The sequence below is a fragment of the Felis catus genome, chromosome C1 (genome assembly GCF_018350175.1).
Source record: "Felis catus isolate Fca126 chromosome C1, F.catus_Fca126_mat1.0, whole genome shotgun sequence".
NCBI classification, from domain to species: domain Eukaryota; kingdom Metazoa; phylum Chordata; class Mammalia; order Carnivora; family Felidae; genus Felis; species Felis catus.
In genome coordinates, this window is record NC_058375.1 from 487522 (window position 1) to 505554 (window position 18033).

General features: G+C 61.4%; 2 protein-coding genes and 1 long non-coding RNA gene across 4 annotated transcripts; 2 read left to right on the plus strand and 1 right to left on the minus strand.

Annotated features, from left to right (window-relative positions):
* Positions 1 to 161: 161 nt before the first annotated feature.
* TMEM88B (transmembrane protein 88B) lies at positions 162 to 5861 on the plus strand. The gene is made up of 3 exons (XM_045034922.1): positions 162 to 2216; positions 3052 to 3346; positions 4314 to 5861. Exons 1-3 carry the CDS (start codon positions 2083 to 2085, stop codon positions 4572 to 4574), a joined length of 690 nt encoding a protein of 229 aa, XP_044890857.1. The 5' UTR covers positions 162 to 2082; the 3' UTR covers positions 4575 to 5861.
* A 4084-nt stretch (positions 5862 to 9945) lies between these two features.
* Positions 9946 to 13235, minus strand: LOC109502024. Its single transcript, XR_002160338.3, has 2 exons — positions 12574 to 13235; positions 9946 to 10878 (listed from the first exon to the last, which is right to left on the minus strand). It is a non-coding gene; the product is annotated as an uncharacterized LOC109502024 (long non-coding RNA).
* VWA1 (von Willebrand factor A domain containing 1) lies at positions 11959 to 17656 on the plus strand. Of its 2 annotated transcripts, XM_023257932.2 has the most exons (4): positions 11959 to 12104; positions 13234 to 13791; positions 15749 to 16027; positions 16178 to 17656. In XM_023257932.2, exons 1-4 carry the CDS (start codon positions 12032 to 12034, stop codon positions 16513 to 16515), a joined length of 1248 nt encoding a protein of 415 aa, XP_023113700.2. In that variant the 5' UTR covers positions 11959 to 12031; the 3' UTR covers positions 16516 to 17656. The 2 variants fall into 2 exon arrangements, with proteins under 2 accessions (XP_023113700.2, XP_011282707.1); XM_011284405.4 differs by lacking the exon at positions 16178 to 17656 and having other exon boundaries at positions 13629 to 13791; positions 15749 to 15887.
* The last annotated feature ends 377 nt before the right edge of the window (positions 17657 to 18033 follow it).

Here is an 18033-nt window from a genome sequence, read left to right on the forward strand (position 1 = left end):
CTTAAGAGTTCAGCTCCCAGTTACCCCTAGAGGGAGTCCTCCCTGGGGTCCTGTCCTCCAGCTGGATATCCCCTCCATGCAGTTCCTGGGCAAGCCACGCCCTGGAGGCCCTCTCCTGAATCTCCTGGAAGTGTGGAGGCGGGGGTGTCTGCTTCCAGAAGCTGGAGGGCTGCAGCTGCAGCTGTGGGGGTTAGCAGTGCTGCCTCCCGGCCAGGCTGAGGGCCACTTCTCCACCCTGTTCACCCAGCAACTTAAGGGGACGCCCAGCCCTGCCTGCTGGCAACAGCCCCTGCCCCAGCACCTTTCCTCCCCTGCCAACCGCCAGGGCTCCTGGCCTGGGCTCCCTCCTCAGAGACAAAGGCCAGGCAGGCAGAAACATGCCCACAGCCTCTGATGTGCCCTGACAGGCCCCCAGGGAGGCACTCACACGCCTTTCCTTGGGCCCCTCCCGGCCACCTGTGGGGCTGGAGCTTGGCCTCTCCCCTGATTCCAGGCTGGGGAGGGGGACAGGGTGAGGTGGGACCCTTCCCCCACACGCAGATGCCATGCCAGGATAGAAGACTTACCATGGATGCCAGGCAACTTGGCTGACGCTGTGGGGAGTAGGAATCCCTCGGGTCCTGGGAAGGGGCAGAGCCCCCCGACAGAAGGAGGGACCCAGGCAAAGAGATTTTCCCAAGAGCCAAGTCCAGAAGGTAGAGAGCGGTGCTGCAGTAGAGGGCCTGAGTAAGGCCTCCAGGATCGGTCGCCTTGACTCTGGCGCCCTGGCCTGAGGATGCCTTACCATCCCCGATCCCTGTCCGAGGCCACCTGTCCAGAGCCCAGACAGAAGGAGGGAGAGCCAGCTCCTGCAGCCTCCCCTGTCCAGCTGCCAGCCGGAGGCAGTACAGCTTTGGGATGGCCACTCTCTCCCCGTCCCCACGCACACACTCCCAGGGATAAGGTGTCCTGAAGGCCCTGCCCCGTCCCCCACAGCAGAGCCTTGGCCCTTCCCCCACCTCCCTACAGAGAAGCCTTTCCGGTGCCAGATCCAAGAGGGCGGGTCTTTGGCAAGGAGCTGAGTGGCCCCATCTCACCCCCAAGCCATACGGACTTTACCGGCCGAGCCTCAGTCACTCTACAGATGTCACCTCCCCAAGAGAACCCTCAAGCCTCACCCCTGATTTGGAGAAGCTCGACCCTGCTTTATTTTGTCCCTAGCACTTACCGCTCCACAAAAATAGGTGTTAACTTTATTTTAAATGTTTTCCTTCCTCTTCTAGAATGAAGTCTCCGTTTGGGCACATCACACAGGCTGACAGATTCAGCCAGTAAGGAAGCAACATGCTCCGGGTGGATGAGGACAGTTTACTGCCTGAGTAGTCCGCAAAAGCAAGAGAGCAAAAGCTTGACAGATGGCATGGGGTGGGGTGAGGGGGTGAACGGGCACCCCGTTGCTGAAGAGCTACCCTGCACCCTGGGAGGCCTGGTGGAAAACCACATACCTCCTGAGACCCAGATGAGCCTAGAAACTGCCTTCCCAAAGGCAGGAGTCAGTGGGAGCCAGCGGCGAGGCTGGTCCTCCCGGCTTCTGCCACCGTCCGGTCCGTCCGGAGTACTGCAGCTCATTCAGCTGTGAACTCGTGCAGGCTCGTCAGGGCCCCACACAGAGCCGTCCCTACAGAGCAGAGGCCCACATTGGCCTTTACCATCGCGTCAGCAGAGCCTAGGGCAGTCCTGGTACACTGAGGGAGCTCAGCCAGTGTTGAGTTTTTACTGCGTGAGCGAATGACTGCAAGAGGGACCCGAGCAAAGGACGGAGCTTAAGAGATTAGGCAGGTACCCTCTCCACCCGAACTCTGCATCTGAACATTATCACTTGCAACATTTTTTACCCTAAATTCATTATCTGAATAAAAAAACAGCTACTGTAAGGTTTTGGTCTGTGTGTGCCAGCGAAAACAACGAAATCGCATGCGTGTTGGGCAACAGGGCTTGGCACGCGCTGCAGGGAACCTCAAGCAGCCTTCTCACAGGGACATGTCTCAGGCTTGCATTCCTTAAACCTGCGGTGCCCAATCGCTGCCGTCTTCCCCTGTCCGCATGTGTCCGAAGGGAGTGTATGCGCTGGAAAATGTGAGAAGAAACGTTGGACGTGATGAAGCCAACGGTGGGAGAAGGTGTGAAAGGGAAATGTTCGCGTCTGATGCTGCACACCTTGTTCATTGGGCTCACAGGTAACCTACTCGTTAGTTAGACATCAGCTAGTTACATAAGTGGGGTTTAATATGCTGAATGCTCTGCTAGGAGTTAAGAGCATTTCAGTAATACTTGGGGAAATTAGTTGGGGTTTACGGAGGAGCTGGGAATACTTCCCCCCAATCGAAATAACAGAATATGTGCTCCCACTGTTTTCAGGATGGATGAGACTCCAACGCAAAGGATGCTGTTATTGAGCACCTACTGTGTTCTGAGTCCTACACCAAGCGCCTTTTTACATGCATTGCCCACATGCCTCCTCCACAGCCCTGTGGTGTGGGCACTCAGTGTTTTCCCTGTTTTCCTGAGGCTGAGAGAGGCCAACCTCATTTGGCAATGAGGACAACCAGCAGGGACTAAGGCTGGGAAGCAGTGTGGGTGGCCACCTGTACACAGCAGTAACTGATGGGGCAGTTGTCAGAGTCAAGACCTATGAACTGAAATCTGGGGGGGGGGGGGGCGGGGAGAGCTCCAAGCAGGGAGAGGGCGGGACCAGGAGGGAGGAGGGCCCCAGTGCCAGGACAGCTGTGCAAGCCCTGCCCAGAACACACAGGAGCTGGCTGGGGACACTGACCAGAGCCGGAGCTGTAGTCGCCTGGTAGAGAGAGGCCCAGCCTGGCATTGGGGAAAACTGAGGCAGGGGTGTGGCCTTGGAGACTGATGGTCAGGGCCGGACCTGCCTGGACCGGGGTGCTGTCCTCCAGCTGGGTCCGCTATGGTTGCTGGTGTCTGGGTGGGAGTCTGACCTGGGGACTTAGGGCTGATGCTGGGGGCCTCAGTCCTGCCGTCTGACTACCTCCGTGAACACACCAGGCCTGTTGCCTGCGAGAGCATGAGTGAACAGGAGAAGGAAATGGAGGAGGACGAGGGAGGCAGCACTTCGGACACAGCCCCCATGCTGCCGGAAAGGGTTCCTGATGGCCAGGCCTCAGCCTTGATGTCCCCACGGTGGGTAGGCCTGGTGGTCCGAGGCCTTGGGGCCCTACTGCCGCCTGGCCAGGCCCTGGCTGGACTGCTGCTGCACCTGCTGCTGCCTGCAACCGTGTTCCTGCTGGCCCTTCTGCCAGCAGCTGCCATCGTGTACCTGGGATTCCTGTGCCACTCGAGGGTGAGCTAAGCCCTCCGTGGGCAGGGTGGGGGCTGGCTGGGGCCCTTGGTAGCGGGGGGTCCTGCAGAAGTGCAGGGCCCTGGGGCTGTAGGTGAATATGCCCCTTTCCAGCATGGTCCCCTTGTCCCCAGAGACATATGTGCCCTTCCCTGGAAAGCCCCTTCTTCTTCCAACCCCCCCCCCCCCCCACACACACAGAGACACACACAGCAAAAGAAGGGCTTTTGTTTGTCATGGGAGGGGACAGTTCCCTCCCCTTCCCTGAGGCCTCCTAGCCTTGTACCAGGGGCCACCAGGGTCTGGACAGCTGGGCATGGTGGGAAGAGGAGGGGTTCCAGGAAGAGAAGATGAAGATATCATCAAAGTTCTCCAGGCCACCCACCGCCCCAGCCACTCACAGACCCCTCCTGCCCTGGGCTGGGTTTCCCCATGCGCAATGGGCTAAGGCTTGGTCTAAGGAAGGGGGATGTAGGCAGATGGGTTCGGTGTCCTCCTTCGGTAGGCATAAAGCAGGGGCGGAAGACTGAGCACGGGGCCACAGAAGAGAGGGTGGTACCAGCTGGTGAGAGGCACGGGTAGGGGCTCGAGGTCAGATGCCAACATAGGGAAGAGCCATGGCAGAGCAGAGAAGGGAGGAAAGTGGGGATGGGACAACCGGGGAGCAAGTCTCTGAGCCTCCCCTCAAGAGACTCCTATTTGAGCCCTTACCGCTTGGGCCCTGGATCTCCCATTCTCGACTCAAAAATGCCTGGCCACAGCCTGCCCCAGTCACCCTACTCCGCCAGACCTCAGGCCAGGCTCCCGGGCCCCACCCCTCTGGTTCGCACTGACCACCACAGGCCCCCGGCCGGTCCACCTACTCCCGCCCCAGGTCGTTTATCGGGCCCCGCCCCCAAGGACGGCGCGCCCCGCCCCGTCCACCTGTACCCAGGCCCCGCCCCCGCTTGACTGGTCGCCCCGCCCCCAGGTTCACCCGGCGCCCCGCCCCGCGTGCCGCGCACTGCTCTCCGACAGAGGCGCCGCGGCGCTCATCGTTCTCGGATTCCTTTCGCTGCCTCCGCTGCTCGTGCTTGCCTCGGCCGCCCGCACCCGCCTGGCCCGGCGTCTCCGCCCGCTGCTACCGCCCCCAACTTGGACCCCTGGATCCCGCCGCCACCCGGGGTCCAGCGACCGTGGGCGGGCGGGACGCCACACCGACGGGGAAGAGCAGTTCTGTGCCTGGGTGTGACCCCCCCCGCCCAGAGGCCTCTCCAAAGGACACGACCTCCGAATCCCGCGAGGCACCCGAACTCCTCCCCCCGTGACCCTCATAAGGCGGCCCCAGGCCGGCAAGCTCGGGGTCTGCGTCCAGGTTCCATCCTCGGAAATCGCGGGCATACCACGGGGCTTCGTGCGCAGTGCTTCGAGTGGCCGCGAGATGGCACCTGACTCCCCGGAACCCAGGCCCGCCCTTCCCCAAGGTGTCCCCACCCCCGCAGTCCCCTCGGACGCGGAGAGGCTGGGAAGCCTGGAGAGAGGAGGGAGATGCCTCCCAGAGAAGGGGCGCGTGGCCAGGCTCAGAGAAAGGTGGCCTTCCTGGCTTTTGTCACTGGCTGCCCTGGGCTCCTGCTCCCTCCCAAAGGGCAGCCCTTAGGGCCCCATGTCTGGTCGGTCAGCGGGCCTCCAGAGGGTTCCAGAAGTGGTGAGACTTGCCTGGGAGGCTTCCACAACCGGCCCAAGAACACGGTTCCAGAAGCTTAGCGATGGCCAGCAGCCCCAAGGCTTGCAGGGCTCAGCCTGAGATGGCGGTCAGGGTTAGCGTTTAGATAGGTGGCAGATTAAGAAAGCTGTCTGTTCTTTCTGGATAATTTTAAGGTCTTTGTCTTTTGCAATCTTTGGCATTAGCATGTTTCTAGTCGTGGATATGTTCTTACTTGTCCATTCGGTATACACTGTGTTTCCTGTTCCTACAGATTCATATCTTTCATCAGTTCTGGAGACTTCTCAACCGTTTTCTAGGTCTCCAAGTCTGCCTCCTGGTTCATTGTACCTAGTCTTTCTAGGGACACCTTTCTGGCTTCACCTTTTCCCTTCTCCTTCCATGTCAGTTCTTCTCTTTCTGTTTCCACCTCCTGTCTCTGCTGCGTTCTGGGTGATTTCTTCATCTTTCAGCTCACTAATTCACTGGTTGTGTCCCATCAACCCATCCATTCAATTTTAAGCTATTTTATTATCATATCTAAAAGTCATACTTGCTTTTTTTATTCAAATCTCATCATTTTTTATGGTATCTTCATGCATGTTCAATTTTTGGATTCCAGCTTTGCTTCAATTTCTTGAACATTTCACATACAGTTTTTAAATATTCTGTACCTAACAATTCCAATTTCTTACTTTTTGGGGGTCCAAATCTGTTATTTGTTGTTTCTGCTGATTCTCATATTGTTTCTTTGAATGGATCCTCATTTTTTAACTGTCAGCTCATACCTGTAAAAATTCTTTTTTTTTTTTTTAATGTTTGTTTGTTTTTGAGAAAGAACAGAGCTCAAGCAGGGGAGGGACAGAGGAAGGGGAGACACAAAATATGAAGCAGGCTCCAGGCTCTGAGCTGTCAGCACAGAGCCCCATGCAGGGCTTGAACTCACAAGCTGTGAGATCATAACCTGAGCTGAAATCAAGAGTTGGATGCTTACTCAGCTGAGCAACCCAGGCGTCCCAGACTCTTTGTGTTTTTTTTTTTAATGTTTATTTATTTATTTACTTTAAGTTGTGCCCTTTTTTTTTTTTTTTAAGGTTTATTTATTTACTTTGAGAGAGGCAAAGAGAGAGGGAGAGAGAGAAGGGGAGAATCCCAAGCAGGCGCCACACTGCCAGCACAGAGCCCAATGCAGGACTTAAACTCATGAATCATGAGATCATGACCTGAGCCGAAATCTAGAGTCAGATGCTCAACGGACTGAGCCACCCAGGCACCCTGTTTATTTATTTTTGGGAAAGGGAGAGGTAGTGGGGGAGGGGCAGAGAGAGAGAGGGAGACAGAATCTGAAGCAGACTCCATTCTATCAGCGCAAAGCCGGGCAGAGGGCTCAAACCCTCCAACCGTGAGATCAAGACCAGAGCAGGAAGTGGATGCTCAACCGACAGCCTCCCCCCCCCACCCCACCCCGGGCGCACCAATGCCTGTGAAAATTCTGAGGACACACCCCTCCAGAGGAGATTCCTTTTGGGAGGCATGCCCCCTCTGGGCCCCGCGAGGGTCCTGTGCAGGCTCCCGTAATGGCCAGTGCAGCTCTCCTTTCCTGTGTCCAGGGACGTCCCGCTTTCCCATCTGTTTCCTTTCATCATCCTGGGTTTCTGCTCGTTACTCTTCTGTTTATTTCTTTCTTTCTTTTTAGTGTTTTTAATCTGAGGGGAGCCTTGAAGATAGATACTTCCTCGTAAGCCCAGCAGTGTATTAAAAATGTTTCTTGGGCACCTGGCTGGCTCATTTGATAGAGCACGTGAGTCTTGATTTCGGGGTTGTGAGTTCAAGCCCCATGTTGGGCATAGATATTACTTAAAAAAAAGCCGTGTTTCTTGTAATTTGTCCAGATTCTAGGGGTAGCTGAAAGGCCTTTGAAAGGATCTAGCACACCGTGTTGCCAGCAGGGCTCTGTGTGTGACCAGCAGGGGCAGAACTCAGATGTACCCAAAGGTCAGGGTTCAGGCTACAGGCTCAGGGCTCATTCCATGGCCTTGAGCAGAGCCCGGTGTGTGGCTGGCTCAGATCCCGCAGGAGTTCTTGGGGTTTTCCAATTGTTTGCACCCAGTCAGACAGGAGCCTGGCTGGCCGCCCAGCGCCCAAGGATAGCTTCCCCTGGTGTAAGTCCGCCTTCCTTCCCCTCCTGCCCAGGGTTGGGCAGGCTCTGGCCAGGCTATGAAGACGAGGACTCTCCTGAGGATCCGCCTGGCCCCAGAGTCATCAAAACAACAGCTGGGCCTGTTTGGGGGGGCGGGGAGGGAGGCCTTGATGGAGAGCTCAGCTGCCCAAGCCCGAAGGGTTCCTAAGGTGTGTCCCAGCTTCCCAGGCCTACTCCCAAGGTCCTGCATGGCCTCTAGCTGGCCCCAGGGATGACCAGCCTCAGCCCCAGCTCTACCCCACCCACTCGCAAAAGGAGCCCCTGTGAGGGGATGTAGGAGGTTAACAGAAGGGGCCTTGTGATCTGTTTTTTAGAGGACCAGTCTGGAAAGGCAAGGGCAGAGGCGCTGAGTTACTTGTGGGCCAGGCAGAGACCTCTACTTTGGGCAACACTCTTTTCCCAGGTGCCCAGGCCCCTGCCCTGTAAGAGTGTGCCTGGCTACAGGGGGCGGGGGGGAGTTTCCACAGTGCACGTGTCTGTGTGCCAGTGTGTGTGCACGCGTCGCGTGTTTGTGTACAGGTGTGTGCATCCCTCTGTCTGCTTCCCCTATTACCCCAGGCAGGCACATTGTCCCATCCCCACAGGTGGTGAGATCGGCCTCTGTAAGGTTCCCGGACCTGCCCAAGATCATATATTCAGTCACAAAGTATTTCTTCCTGGGAGCTCAGGTGTCTGCAGGCACCCCTTCAGACACTGGTGGCAGCTAGGAGGGGTCCAGGGGGAGTTGGCGGGTTCAGTCCCCCCAGCCACACAACCGGTGTAAGCCCTGCCCCCATCCCCCATCCCCCATCCCCCATCCCGGGATGTGGGGTAAGCAAACGGTGTTGGGGTGGGTGAGCTGGGTGGCAACAGATAGTGCCTGGTGCTGGCTCTGAGAGCTAAGCTCCCTCACTCTGTCCCCTGGGTCCTACCCTGACCACTGGGGAGCCCCCACCGAGGTGTTGACCCTGGTCCATCCCTCCCTACTCTCTGCTCACGAATCCAAACTGGCCTGGACTCTGCCTGTGGCTGGGGCTGGTTGTGGTGGTCACCTCCCTGATACAGACATTTCCAGCAGGGGGAACCAAAGCTGGAGTCCCACCTCAGAAAGGGCACACCCTGCGGCTCTCTGCACAGGCTAAAAACTTGGGAGTCTGGATGCCTGCCTGCCTCTCTGCCTCCCACCCCTTGTCCTTTAGGCTCTACCCGAGACGGCAGCCACCAAGGCATCCCCTTAGATGCCTCGTATCAGTCCCCTGGCATCAACCTTGCCCCTGCACGTGCCATGGGCCCTTTCCTCCCCCATGCAAGCCCTACAACCTGCCCCACCCTTTCTGCCCCCCAGGCCCCCTCACTGCCCTGACACACGCCAGTCAGCTTCTGCCCCAGGGTCTTGGCACTCCCTGTAGCTCCTGTCCATGTGGTCTGACACGGCCCTACCCTGATAGGGAAAATAAGCAGTCCTGCATCTTGGGCCAGCATGCCACTGCCTGTCCCCCTTCCAGCCTGGCAGCCCTGGGAGGACAGGATGCCTGCATGTCCCCAGTACTGACTCTGGCATGTGGCTGCCCCAGCTCACACCTGCTGGGTGAACTCAGAGAGGGTGGTACCCACCCCATGCCCAGGCTGCACGCCCCATGGTTGCCAGCAGGGGGACTGGGTAGGGTTCAGCCCTGGGGCCACAGAGAGCAGGCCTGGGCTCCTAGGGATTGCGACAACAGGACCTCCAGACCCTCAGGACTGATCCTTTAGTCTCGGCATGTCCCTGACCACAAACAGGCAGGTTAAGTCGAGAAGAATGTGTGGGTGGGGCAGCTGAACTTCTGGGCTCTTGCTCCCCCTCCCTCTACCCCACTTACTGTTGAAGACGGGGTCTGGGGGCCTCAGGCTTGCCCCACGCCCCCATTCCAGGACCACAGCAGCCCCTGTTCCCGTTTCTGGTGGGCACATGCATGGGTGCATATGTGAGATACAAACCCATAAGCAGCAGCAGCACGTAGTACCCCCACCACCACCACCACCACCACTGGGTGAGGGTGGGGGACCCACACTGCTCAGCTTCTGAGGCCCAGAGTGCCCTGGGGCTGGGGTCAGAGGCCTGGGGAGCTGCCCTTTTCCCTAGGGTCAACATGACCACAGTGAGCTAGGGACAAAAGGCCCTTCTTCTCTGCAGAGGCCTGGACTGTGCGGAGGAGGGAGTGTTCCGTGGACCCGGTGGGGGCAGGGGCAGTGCCTTCAGGCAGCAGTGTGCTTGCGTTTCAGGGAACCCCCTCCACCTGCTTGTGGACCAGCAGGCCTGGTGGGCCAGCTCCGGGAAGTGATGCCCTGGGGATTTCAGACTGAGCCAAGGCTGCAGGGGCAGGGCTGCCTCAGCCACACAGGCTGCTCCTTCCCCCTGGCCCCTCGAAGTCCAGGACCAAGCAGGGGCTGGGCTTGGGGGAGGGAGCCGACGGGGCGGGGGCAGGGCCTGCTGTGTCCTGGCGGCCTCTGTCCTTTTCAACTCCGCTGGCCTCCCAGCCTGTCTTTCTTCAGAGAGGAGGTTTCCGGACAATTATATTTGTGCTTCCTCTGGCGTCTGCCTCGAGCTCAGCCCTGACCCTGACTGTTACACTCCTGGCTGACCCCCACAACTCCCTGGGGGTCCTCCATCTGTCTGTGTCCCCCCCTTGGGAGTGCAGGACGCTGGAATGAGATGCATCACTGCCATGATGCAGGCAGCAGGGGCCCTGTGGACAGTAGAGCCTCAGGGCAGAGCGGGGCCCAAGGGAGTAGAGCCGATCGGGTGGTGGGATGTGGGGGCATCTCCCAGGGGTCAGGTGTGAGCCCCGCATGAGCAGCAGGAGTGACTGTGGGCAGAGCTGAGGAGGAACTTGGCCAGGGCTGCTGGTCGAGCTCAGCCAAAGCTGGGCAGAGGCCCTGGCAGAGCAGTCCTAACACGGGGCCTCCTGTCTTTCTCCCTCTGATGGAGAGGCTGGAGGGAGGAGGGCGGCTGCTTCCTCGAGGGCCTGAGTCATGGCCAAGAAGACCCGCTCAGTTTTTCCAGAAGGGACGGAAACTTCCCTGTCAGCCCAGCAGCACAGGCCGAAGCGTGACTGGGGCCCGCCTGCCATGCAGGACTTGGAGGACAAGGCGGGGAACTGCCCTGCCACAGAGCAGCCCATGGCCCAGCTCCCTGCCCCGGGCAGGTGGGTGCCCAGTGAGAGGGAGAATGAACCAAGGAGCGTTTGTACATGTTAACCTGGCACCTCAACCCCAGCACCCCCCGGGGTCAGCTCTTGGCTGGAGCCCCAGGCCTCCTCCAGCTGCTGCGGCCTCACCATGGCCTCCGCTCACTGTCCCCTTCGGCCTCAGTCCTGGTCAGCCTCCTGTGCTTCGGGGCTGGGGGCCAGGCCAGGCCCCTCCGGGAGGCATACCCTGGACTTCAGGCGCGGGAGCCCATTGCCCCCACCACCCGCACAGGCCCAAGCGGAAGCGCCAGGCAGTTTCTGGTCCCAGCAGAGTCCTGAGGCCTGTGGAGCTGAGCCAGCACCACCACTGCCAAGACTCCCTTCGAGGGGGTGGGGGCGGCGGGGACACACTTCTCGCTTGTTCCTGCCCCAGCTCCTCCAGCTTGGCTCAGCCACTTCCTTTTTTAGGCAAAGTTGGAACTCCGGCCTGTCTCACAGAATGTCTCACCTGCCATAAAGGGAGGAAGGAAAACCATTGAGTCCCATCCGTCCTTGCTTCTGAGCATCCTCCTGGGAAGGGAAAGGGAGGGGACATCCTGGCAGAGACGCCCCAGCCACCTCGGGCTGGGAGAACCTGTGCCTTCCCAGCTCCACAGACTAGTGGCTGGAAGAGGGCAGTGGTTACCCTACAGAAAGCCTTCTTAGTAGTGAGGGACCTCATCTGGACCCTCAGCTCCTGCCCAAAAGACATTGCCCTGCCTCGCCTAAGGGGAGGGAATCTGTCCTGAAGGGTTGAGTGCCTGTGGGGATGCCCCCTCCAGCCAGCCACCTCTGGTCTGGCCCAGCCAAAATCCCGGATTGCAAGGTTCCTTCCTGGCTTGCCAGTGGGTCCCTCCAGAGGTCTGGGGGCCTGCCCTTGGCCCAGCCCTGGGCCACTCATTGGGCAGAGTGTATGGGGACAGCCATAGTTCCGGCAGGGTCACCCTGGACAGGACCTGAACCAGCTCCTATGCCTCTTTCTCCAGAAAGCCAGGTGGGGTGGGGGCTCTGTGTCCCTCAAAAGGCTCCCCTTCAGGCCTCTGCCCCCCTCCCAATGCTCTGTCTCCTTCCTAGGCGTCCAGCCTCCAGCCCCCATCCTTCTCTCACCCCTGGGATAAAGGTGAGGCCAGGGCCTGGGGCTTGCTGGGGGGGGGGGGGGGGACATTGTTCTTGGTGTCACCCCCACCCCCTCGCACCCCTGGGTTGCTCTTGGGCCTGATTTCAAGGACTCATAGCACTGTGGGGAGGTCACGGGCAGTGAGCCCTGGGGCTGGCCCAGCTTAGTAGCCCCCTACGCTGCTCCCGGTTGGGGGCAGGGGGCAGTGCGGAACCCCGAAACCTCCGGTTTCTGTGTGTACGCACGCCCACGCGTGTGTGCCTCGGTCGCATCTGCGCGAGTGCCGCGTGACGCTTTCTGCCTGGGTCCCTCTGCGCGCACGCCTCCCGGACTCTGTGCGCCTCGGCACGCGGGGAGAGTGCTCACCGGGGGCGGAGCCTCGGGGACGGGGCCTCCCGGGGGGCGGGGGCGGGGGCGGGCCCGGCCTGCGCGGCGGCGCGCCCTGCAGTCCCCGAGCGAGCGAGTGGCGAACGGCAGCCGAGCGCGCCCCGTCCCGTCGCGCGCGATGCTGCCCTGGACGGCGCTCAGCCTGGCCCTGAGCCTGCGGCTGGCGCTGGCGCGGAGCGGCGCCGAACGTGGTGAGTGAGGCAGGCGGCGGGCCAGGTTCCAGCTCGGGCGGCGCCCCTGCCCCCTGCTGCCTGCGCGGGGCTGAGTCTTCCCTCCCGCGGCCCGGGGCGGGGACGGCCGCAGGGGCACCCCACCCACCTGCGGCGGGCGGGCCCAGGTACCCCGAGCGGCTAGAGGAGCGTCAGGTGTTGGGGGGTAGGTTCTGAACGGGGAGGGGAAGGTGTGTGTCGGGGAGGCGGTCCCTGCCTCAGTTTTCCTCTCCTTGCAGTGACACCTAGTAGAGGGACGGTAAGAGGGCGGGAGTCGCCCTACCGGATTGGGGGAAACAGGCCACAAAGCCCAGATCAGTACCCAGACGCCCCAACTCCTGTCTGCCCTTGGCTCCCGTGGTGGAAGGGGTCCTTTTGCCCCCTGGGGTACCTGGAGGAAGAGGAAGGCCCTGGGGGGTTGGCGGCCCCTCAAGCTGCTGCAGCAGGTTACCTGCTTCCTGGGTCCAGATGGAGCAGAGGATGGGTCCAGAGGAGGGGTGACATCATCTGTAAGTGGGGTGATGACTCCAGCCTGGCCATATGGGCTGTGATCATGCTCTGTCTCCCTCATCTGCCCATCTGCCCATCTCAGCCCCCAGTGTCCCCAGCTGCTTTGTGCCACCCCCCCACTAGTTGCTTTACCTGGAGGCAGGGGTGTAGGGCTGAACTCCATCCTGGAGGCTGATTCTCTGGAAGCCAAGCCTGAGGAAACAAGGACTGTGGCCTAGGCTTACCCACCCACACTCCTGGGGGCTGGACCAGGACCCTCGGCTCCAGCCTGCACAGAGTCTGCTAAGGAAAGGGTCGGTGTGGAGGCTTGGAGGGGTCAGCTCTCCTTTACAGACAAGACTTGAGCCCAAAGAGGACCCAGAGAGCCCAGAGAGGTGCAGAGCTAGAACCCACTGAGACTGTGGGCCACTAGTGGGCTCAGGACCCCTTTCCCCCGTCCCCCAGGGGTGCCGCCTGCAGGACCTTTGGAGCAGGCTTTCGGGGCCTGCTTGGGTAAGGGCAAGCTCCAGCTTAGGGAAAGCTCAGACCCTGGGGGTTCTGCCCTGGGTGTGGGACTGTCTGGGGGCCACCACCTGGGGCTGAACCCTCTCCTCTCCCCCAGGTCCCCCAGCATCGGCTCCCCAGGGGGACCTGCTGTTTCTGTTGGACAGCTCGGCCAGCGTGTCTCATTATGAGTTTTCCCGAGTTCGGGAGTTTTTGGGGCAGCTGGTGGCCCCACTGCCCCTGGGCCCTGGGGCTCTGCGTGCCAGCCTGGTGCATGTGGGCAGCCGCCCATACACTGAGTTCCCCTTCGGCCAGCACAGCTCAGGTGCGGCTGTCCAGGATGCCATACGTGCTGCAGCCCAGCGCATGGGCGACACCAACACTGGCCTGGCGCTGGCTTATGCCAAGGAGCAGCTGTTTGCCGAGGTGGCAGGGGCCCGGCCGGGGGTGCCCAAGGTGCTGGTGTGGGTGACAGATGGCGGCTCCAGCGACCCCGTGGGGCCCCCCATGCAGGAGCTGAAGGACCTGGGTGTTACCGTCTTCATCGTCAGTACCGGTCGTGGCAACCTCCTGGAGCTGTCAGCTGCTGCCTCGGCCCCCGCAGAGGATCACCTGCACTTCGTGGACGTGGACGACCTGCACATCATTGCCCGGGAGCTGAGGGGGTCCATTCTTGGTAGGTGGGAGGAGGCAGGGCCTGGGGGTGCCCCAGCGAGGAACCCGGGAAGAGATGGGGGAGAGGGACTCGAGGGCCTGGAGCAGGGGCCAGGGCTTCGGGGACAGTGGCACTTCCTGGGGTTCGGCTGGGAGGTAACACCCATGGCTTTTCTGTGCATCCTTGGGGGACATGCTCCAGTCGTGTGCCCTGTGTGCCCCTCTACCTGGGCTATAGTGGAACAGAGGGTCGGGCCTGAATAAACATCTCCGGGTGGGGTTCTCTGCTGACGGGCCTACCCCGACCGGGGGGCCTGGAGTGGGCCGAGAGGCCAAGGAGCTGCATCTGGTGGGATGTGGTTAAGTGGAGAGGAAGAAGAGGGAGGGTCCAAGCCTGAGGACTCTGCAGATGGGCAGCCCAGGCTCCTGTACGTGTTCCAGCTCCCACCGTGCTTGGAGATGAGAAAGCCGGGTCAGGATGGGCCAGGACTGCTTCCCACAGAGCTCGGGCCCTGCTACCCTGTGGGTGGGAACAGTACAGAGGAGTTTGAGTGGGTCTGCACCATTGGTGGTTTTGGGGATTGCTGGAGAAGAGGCTGGACCAGAGAGGGCCTGCTGCAGGGGATGGCAGCTCCCCACCAATTTTCTTTTTCTTTTTTTAATGTTTATTTATTTTTGAGAGACAGAGTGCGAGCAGGGGAGGGGCAGCGAGAGAGGGAGACACAGAATCTGAAGCAGGTCCCCAGCTCTGAGCAGTCAGCACAGAGCCCGACACGGGGCTCCAACTCACAAACCGCGAGACCAGGACCTGAGCCGAAGTCTGACGTCCGACCGCCTGAACCCCCCAGGCGCCCCTCCCACCAACTTTCTAATGGACCCCCACCCCTACCCCCAGCCAAACCTCACAGTGGGAGGGGCTGAGATGAAGGGCCTGGTTGCTGGCTCAGCCTGCTCTAACCACTAAAAAATGCCACTAACCCCAGGATTCTTTCTGAGTCTCAGCCTGTGGGTTAATCATCCACCAGAAACCAGGAGTTGGACTGTGGATTGGAGAAAGGTAGAGGGTCCTCCCAGAGATTTCCCCCAGGGACACCTGGCCCCTGGTGGCCCCTGAGTCAACCACTGTGGCTGAACCTGGAGGAGATAATAAGAGGCAAGGCAAGCAGCTGGACAGGAGAAACCCAAGGCTGTAAGGCAGTTAGGCAAAAGGGTGGGGGGGCTCCTGGGGTAGGGGTGGGTGGGGGATGAGTGCCAGGCTGACAGCTGGAGCACCCGGCATTAAAGGAGAAAGCATTAGGGTCCCAATGGGCATAACCCTGCCTCGACATTTATCAGCCTTACATGCAAGCCATGTGGTGTCCAGCCTTACCTGCTTGCGTGGTCACTCAGATGGCCATGTGGTGTCACAGGCTCAGGAGTAATGCACATTTGGGGGGCTGACTCTGGAATCCCCCCCCCCGCTCTCCTGGAAACCAGAGGCAGGCGGTACTCTGAGCCCCACATCCAGCTACTCCTGGAGTTGTCATATATCCACCCCTCAAGTGTCCCCCGATGGCCTCCCATCTTTTGGCTGCACCTGTGGTGCCCCTCTGCCTTGACTGTCCAGAGCTGAACTGACTCCACACTGTGCCGGCCACTTGGGCTGTGGAGGGTGGTTGGTCCTCTGTTCTCAGACACCACTTTTGAGGGGCTGAGTGGGCTGGGTGGGAGGTGGCCATTATAGCTCCTCACCCGTCTGGGTTTGCAGCTGAGGCAGGCAGGGAAGCTCCTGATGGAGTCCCAAGTTGGGGTGGCACTCTTGTCCGTACCCCAGCCCTGTCACCGGTTCGTGTATCGTTAGCACTGTTGGGGTGGCCGAGCCTGGCCTGGGGCTCTCCAGCGCTCCTGCTCCCCACATCTCCCAGTCTGGTCTTCCTTGAGTCGGTAGTCAGGGCCCCAGCCCAGGCGCGGGGAGGTCTGACCTTCTGCACCACCCGCAGACGCCATGCAGCCACAGCAGCTCCGTGCCTCTGAGGTCACGTCCAGCAGCTTCCGCCTGGCCTGGCCGCCCCTGCTGACCGCAGACTCCGGCTACTACGTGTTGGAGCTGGCGCCCAGCGCCGAGCCGGGGAACGTGCGTCGCCAGCAGCTGCCTGGGAACGCCACGGGCTGGGCCTGGGTCAGCCTCGACCCCGACACGGACTACGACGTGGAGCTGGTGCCCGAGTCCAACGTGCACCTCGTGAGGCCGCAGTACCTGCGGGTGCGCACGCTGCCGGGTGAGCTGGAGGCGGAGGGCCGGCCAGGCCGGGCGGGGGTGGGGGGTGGGGGGTGGGGGGTGGGGCGGGCGACGGGGAGGGGGCGCCGGGCCGGGCCGAGGTCCCGCCCCCACCCACTCACGCGCGCTTCCCTCCCCCCCCCCCCCCCAGAGGAGGCCGGGCCAGAGCGCATCGTCATCTCGCACGCCAGGCCGCGCAGCCTGCGGGTGAGCTGGGCCCCGGCGCTGGGCCCGGCCGCCGTGCTCGGCTACCACGTGCAGTTCGGGCCGCTGCTGGGCGGCGCGGCGCAGCGCGTGGAGGTGCCCGCGGGCCGCAACAGCACCACGCTGCAGGGCCTGGCGCCCGGCACCGCCTACCTGGTGACCGTCACGGCAGCCTTCCGCTCGGGCCGCGAGAGGGCGCTGTCGGCCAAGGCCTGCACGCCCGACGGCGAGCGCAGCCGCGCTCCGCGCCCCCAGCCGCCGGGGGCCGGGGGCAGGGAGCCGTGAGCCCGCCGCCCCGCCCACCCGAGGGCCCCCTTCTCCCGAACCCGGCGGGGGAGGCGCCCACCGCCGATAGCAGGGCCTTGCCCCGCGGCGACTCCGCGCGAACCCCCCCACCCAGAACTCTCCCGCGGCGGAGGGCTCCCTGCTCGGGGCGTCTGCCTTCTAGGACGCAGGCCTCGCCCGACTCCCCCGCCTGACCCTCTCTCTGCTGCAGCTCTGGCAGCAGCTCGTGCCATCGCGACCCCCTGCCCGGGCCCAGACCTGGGTACACGGTGCCGTCCTTTGGGCAGGAATTAGCAGCAAGATGGACAGGGAGTCTGGGGCGGGCTGAGAACATCAGATACAGGACTGGCCGTGGGCCCAGGACAGGAGGTGGCCGAGCGGAGCGGCTAGACCTCTCGCTTGTGTGAAAGCCCAGTCCCTCTGGTGGCGGGGCCCGGCATCCGTTTGAGAGGGCTTGGTCCAGTTGGCCGCTCTGACTTCCTGCGGCTACTCAGGTCCTAGATGTTGGTAGAAGGCGGAAGGATGAAGGGCAGGAGCGGGCTCTGGCCGAGTCCCAAAGCCTTCCTGGAGGGGACAGGGTCTGGAAAGGGGCAGGGAGGAGTGGTGGCAGGTTGCCGGTGTGGTCAGCAGCTGGGTTAGCAGAATGGTGGTCTTTATCAGGGCATTCAGTTGGCCTGAGAGGCAGTGCCTGCTGGGGACAGTGACCTTGCCTTCCTGCCCAGGACCCTGCTGGGTCCAGCTACAGCCACCGGGGTGAGGATGGCCGCTTTCTGGAAGAACAAGATCGGATCCTGGCATTCAGGACCCTGGAGACAGGAGGGCTCCTTGCCCCAGCCAGCCCCAAGTCTGGCACTCATAGGGAGCCTCCCTTGCTTCTGGGTAGGGCACTGCCATGCTGGGGGCAGGGACAAACAAGGTTTCCCTGGGTGGGTTCACCCCAACGATTCTCTACAGCATCTTCTGACTCCTACGTCTTCACTACCACTATCCGGGGCCACCAGACAAGTCCTGAGGGCATAGCTGCTGTCCTTCAGCCCCACAAAGGCATGAGCTCCTCTGCCTGCACCAACTCAGTGCTCACTTCGCCTCTTCCCCACTAACAACCCAGACTGTAAAATAGAGTAAATCAGATGTAAACTGAGCCTCGCGGTCTCCTCAGTGTGCTTTACTCCCTGTCAGAACACTCCAGCCCGGAAAATGCTCTCAGACGGAGGGCCAGTGTTTTGTGGCTGGTGCTGGGGGAAGAGGAGGGGAGCCGAGCCCCTCCTGGTGCTGAGACGCAGAACACCGTGCCACGTACACCTCCTCTTCGGGGAGCTCTGGCGGCTTCCGTGGGCGGGGACTGCGGCGTTTGGAGCTGAACAGCCCGGACGGGGACCGGGTTCTGCCGCGCTGCCCCCTCACTACAGCCTTCGGACCCGGGTGGGGGCCGGGGCTGTGGCGCCCTCTGCTGGCAGGACCGCTTCCCCAACAGCAGTTTGACTTTCGGCCGCTGCCTGCTACTGGGAAATAGAGGCC

Coding starts and splice junctions, on each gene's coding strand:
- TMEM88B (XM_045034922.1), top strand. CDS start 2,083: ATGTGTCCGAAGGGAGTGTATGCGCTGGAAAATGTGAGAAGAAACGTT. Junction 2,217..3,051: donor CTTGTTCATTGGGCTCACAG/GTAACCTACTCG, acceptor TGAACACACCAG/GCCTGTTGCCTGCGAGAGCA. Junction 3,347..4,313: donor GATTCCTGTGCCACTCGAGG/GTGAGCTAAGCC, acceptor CCCCGCCCCCAG/GTTCACCCGGCGCCCCGCCC.
- VWA1 (XM_023257932.2), top strand. CDS start 12,032: ATGCTGCCCTGGACGGCGCTCAGCCTGGCCCTGAGCCTGCGGCTGGCG. Junction 12,105..13,233: donor GCGGAGCGGCGCCGAACGTG/GTGAGTGAGGCA, acceptor CCTCTCCCCCAG/GTCCCCCAGCATCGGCTCCC. Junction 16,028..16,177: donor GCGGGTGCGCACGCTGCCGG/GTGAGCTGGAGG, acceptor CCCCCCCCCCAG/AGGAGGCCGGGCCAGAGCGC.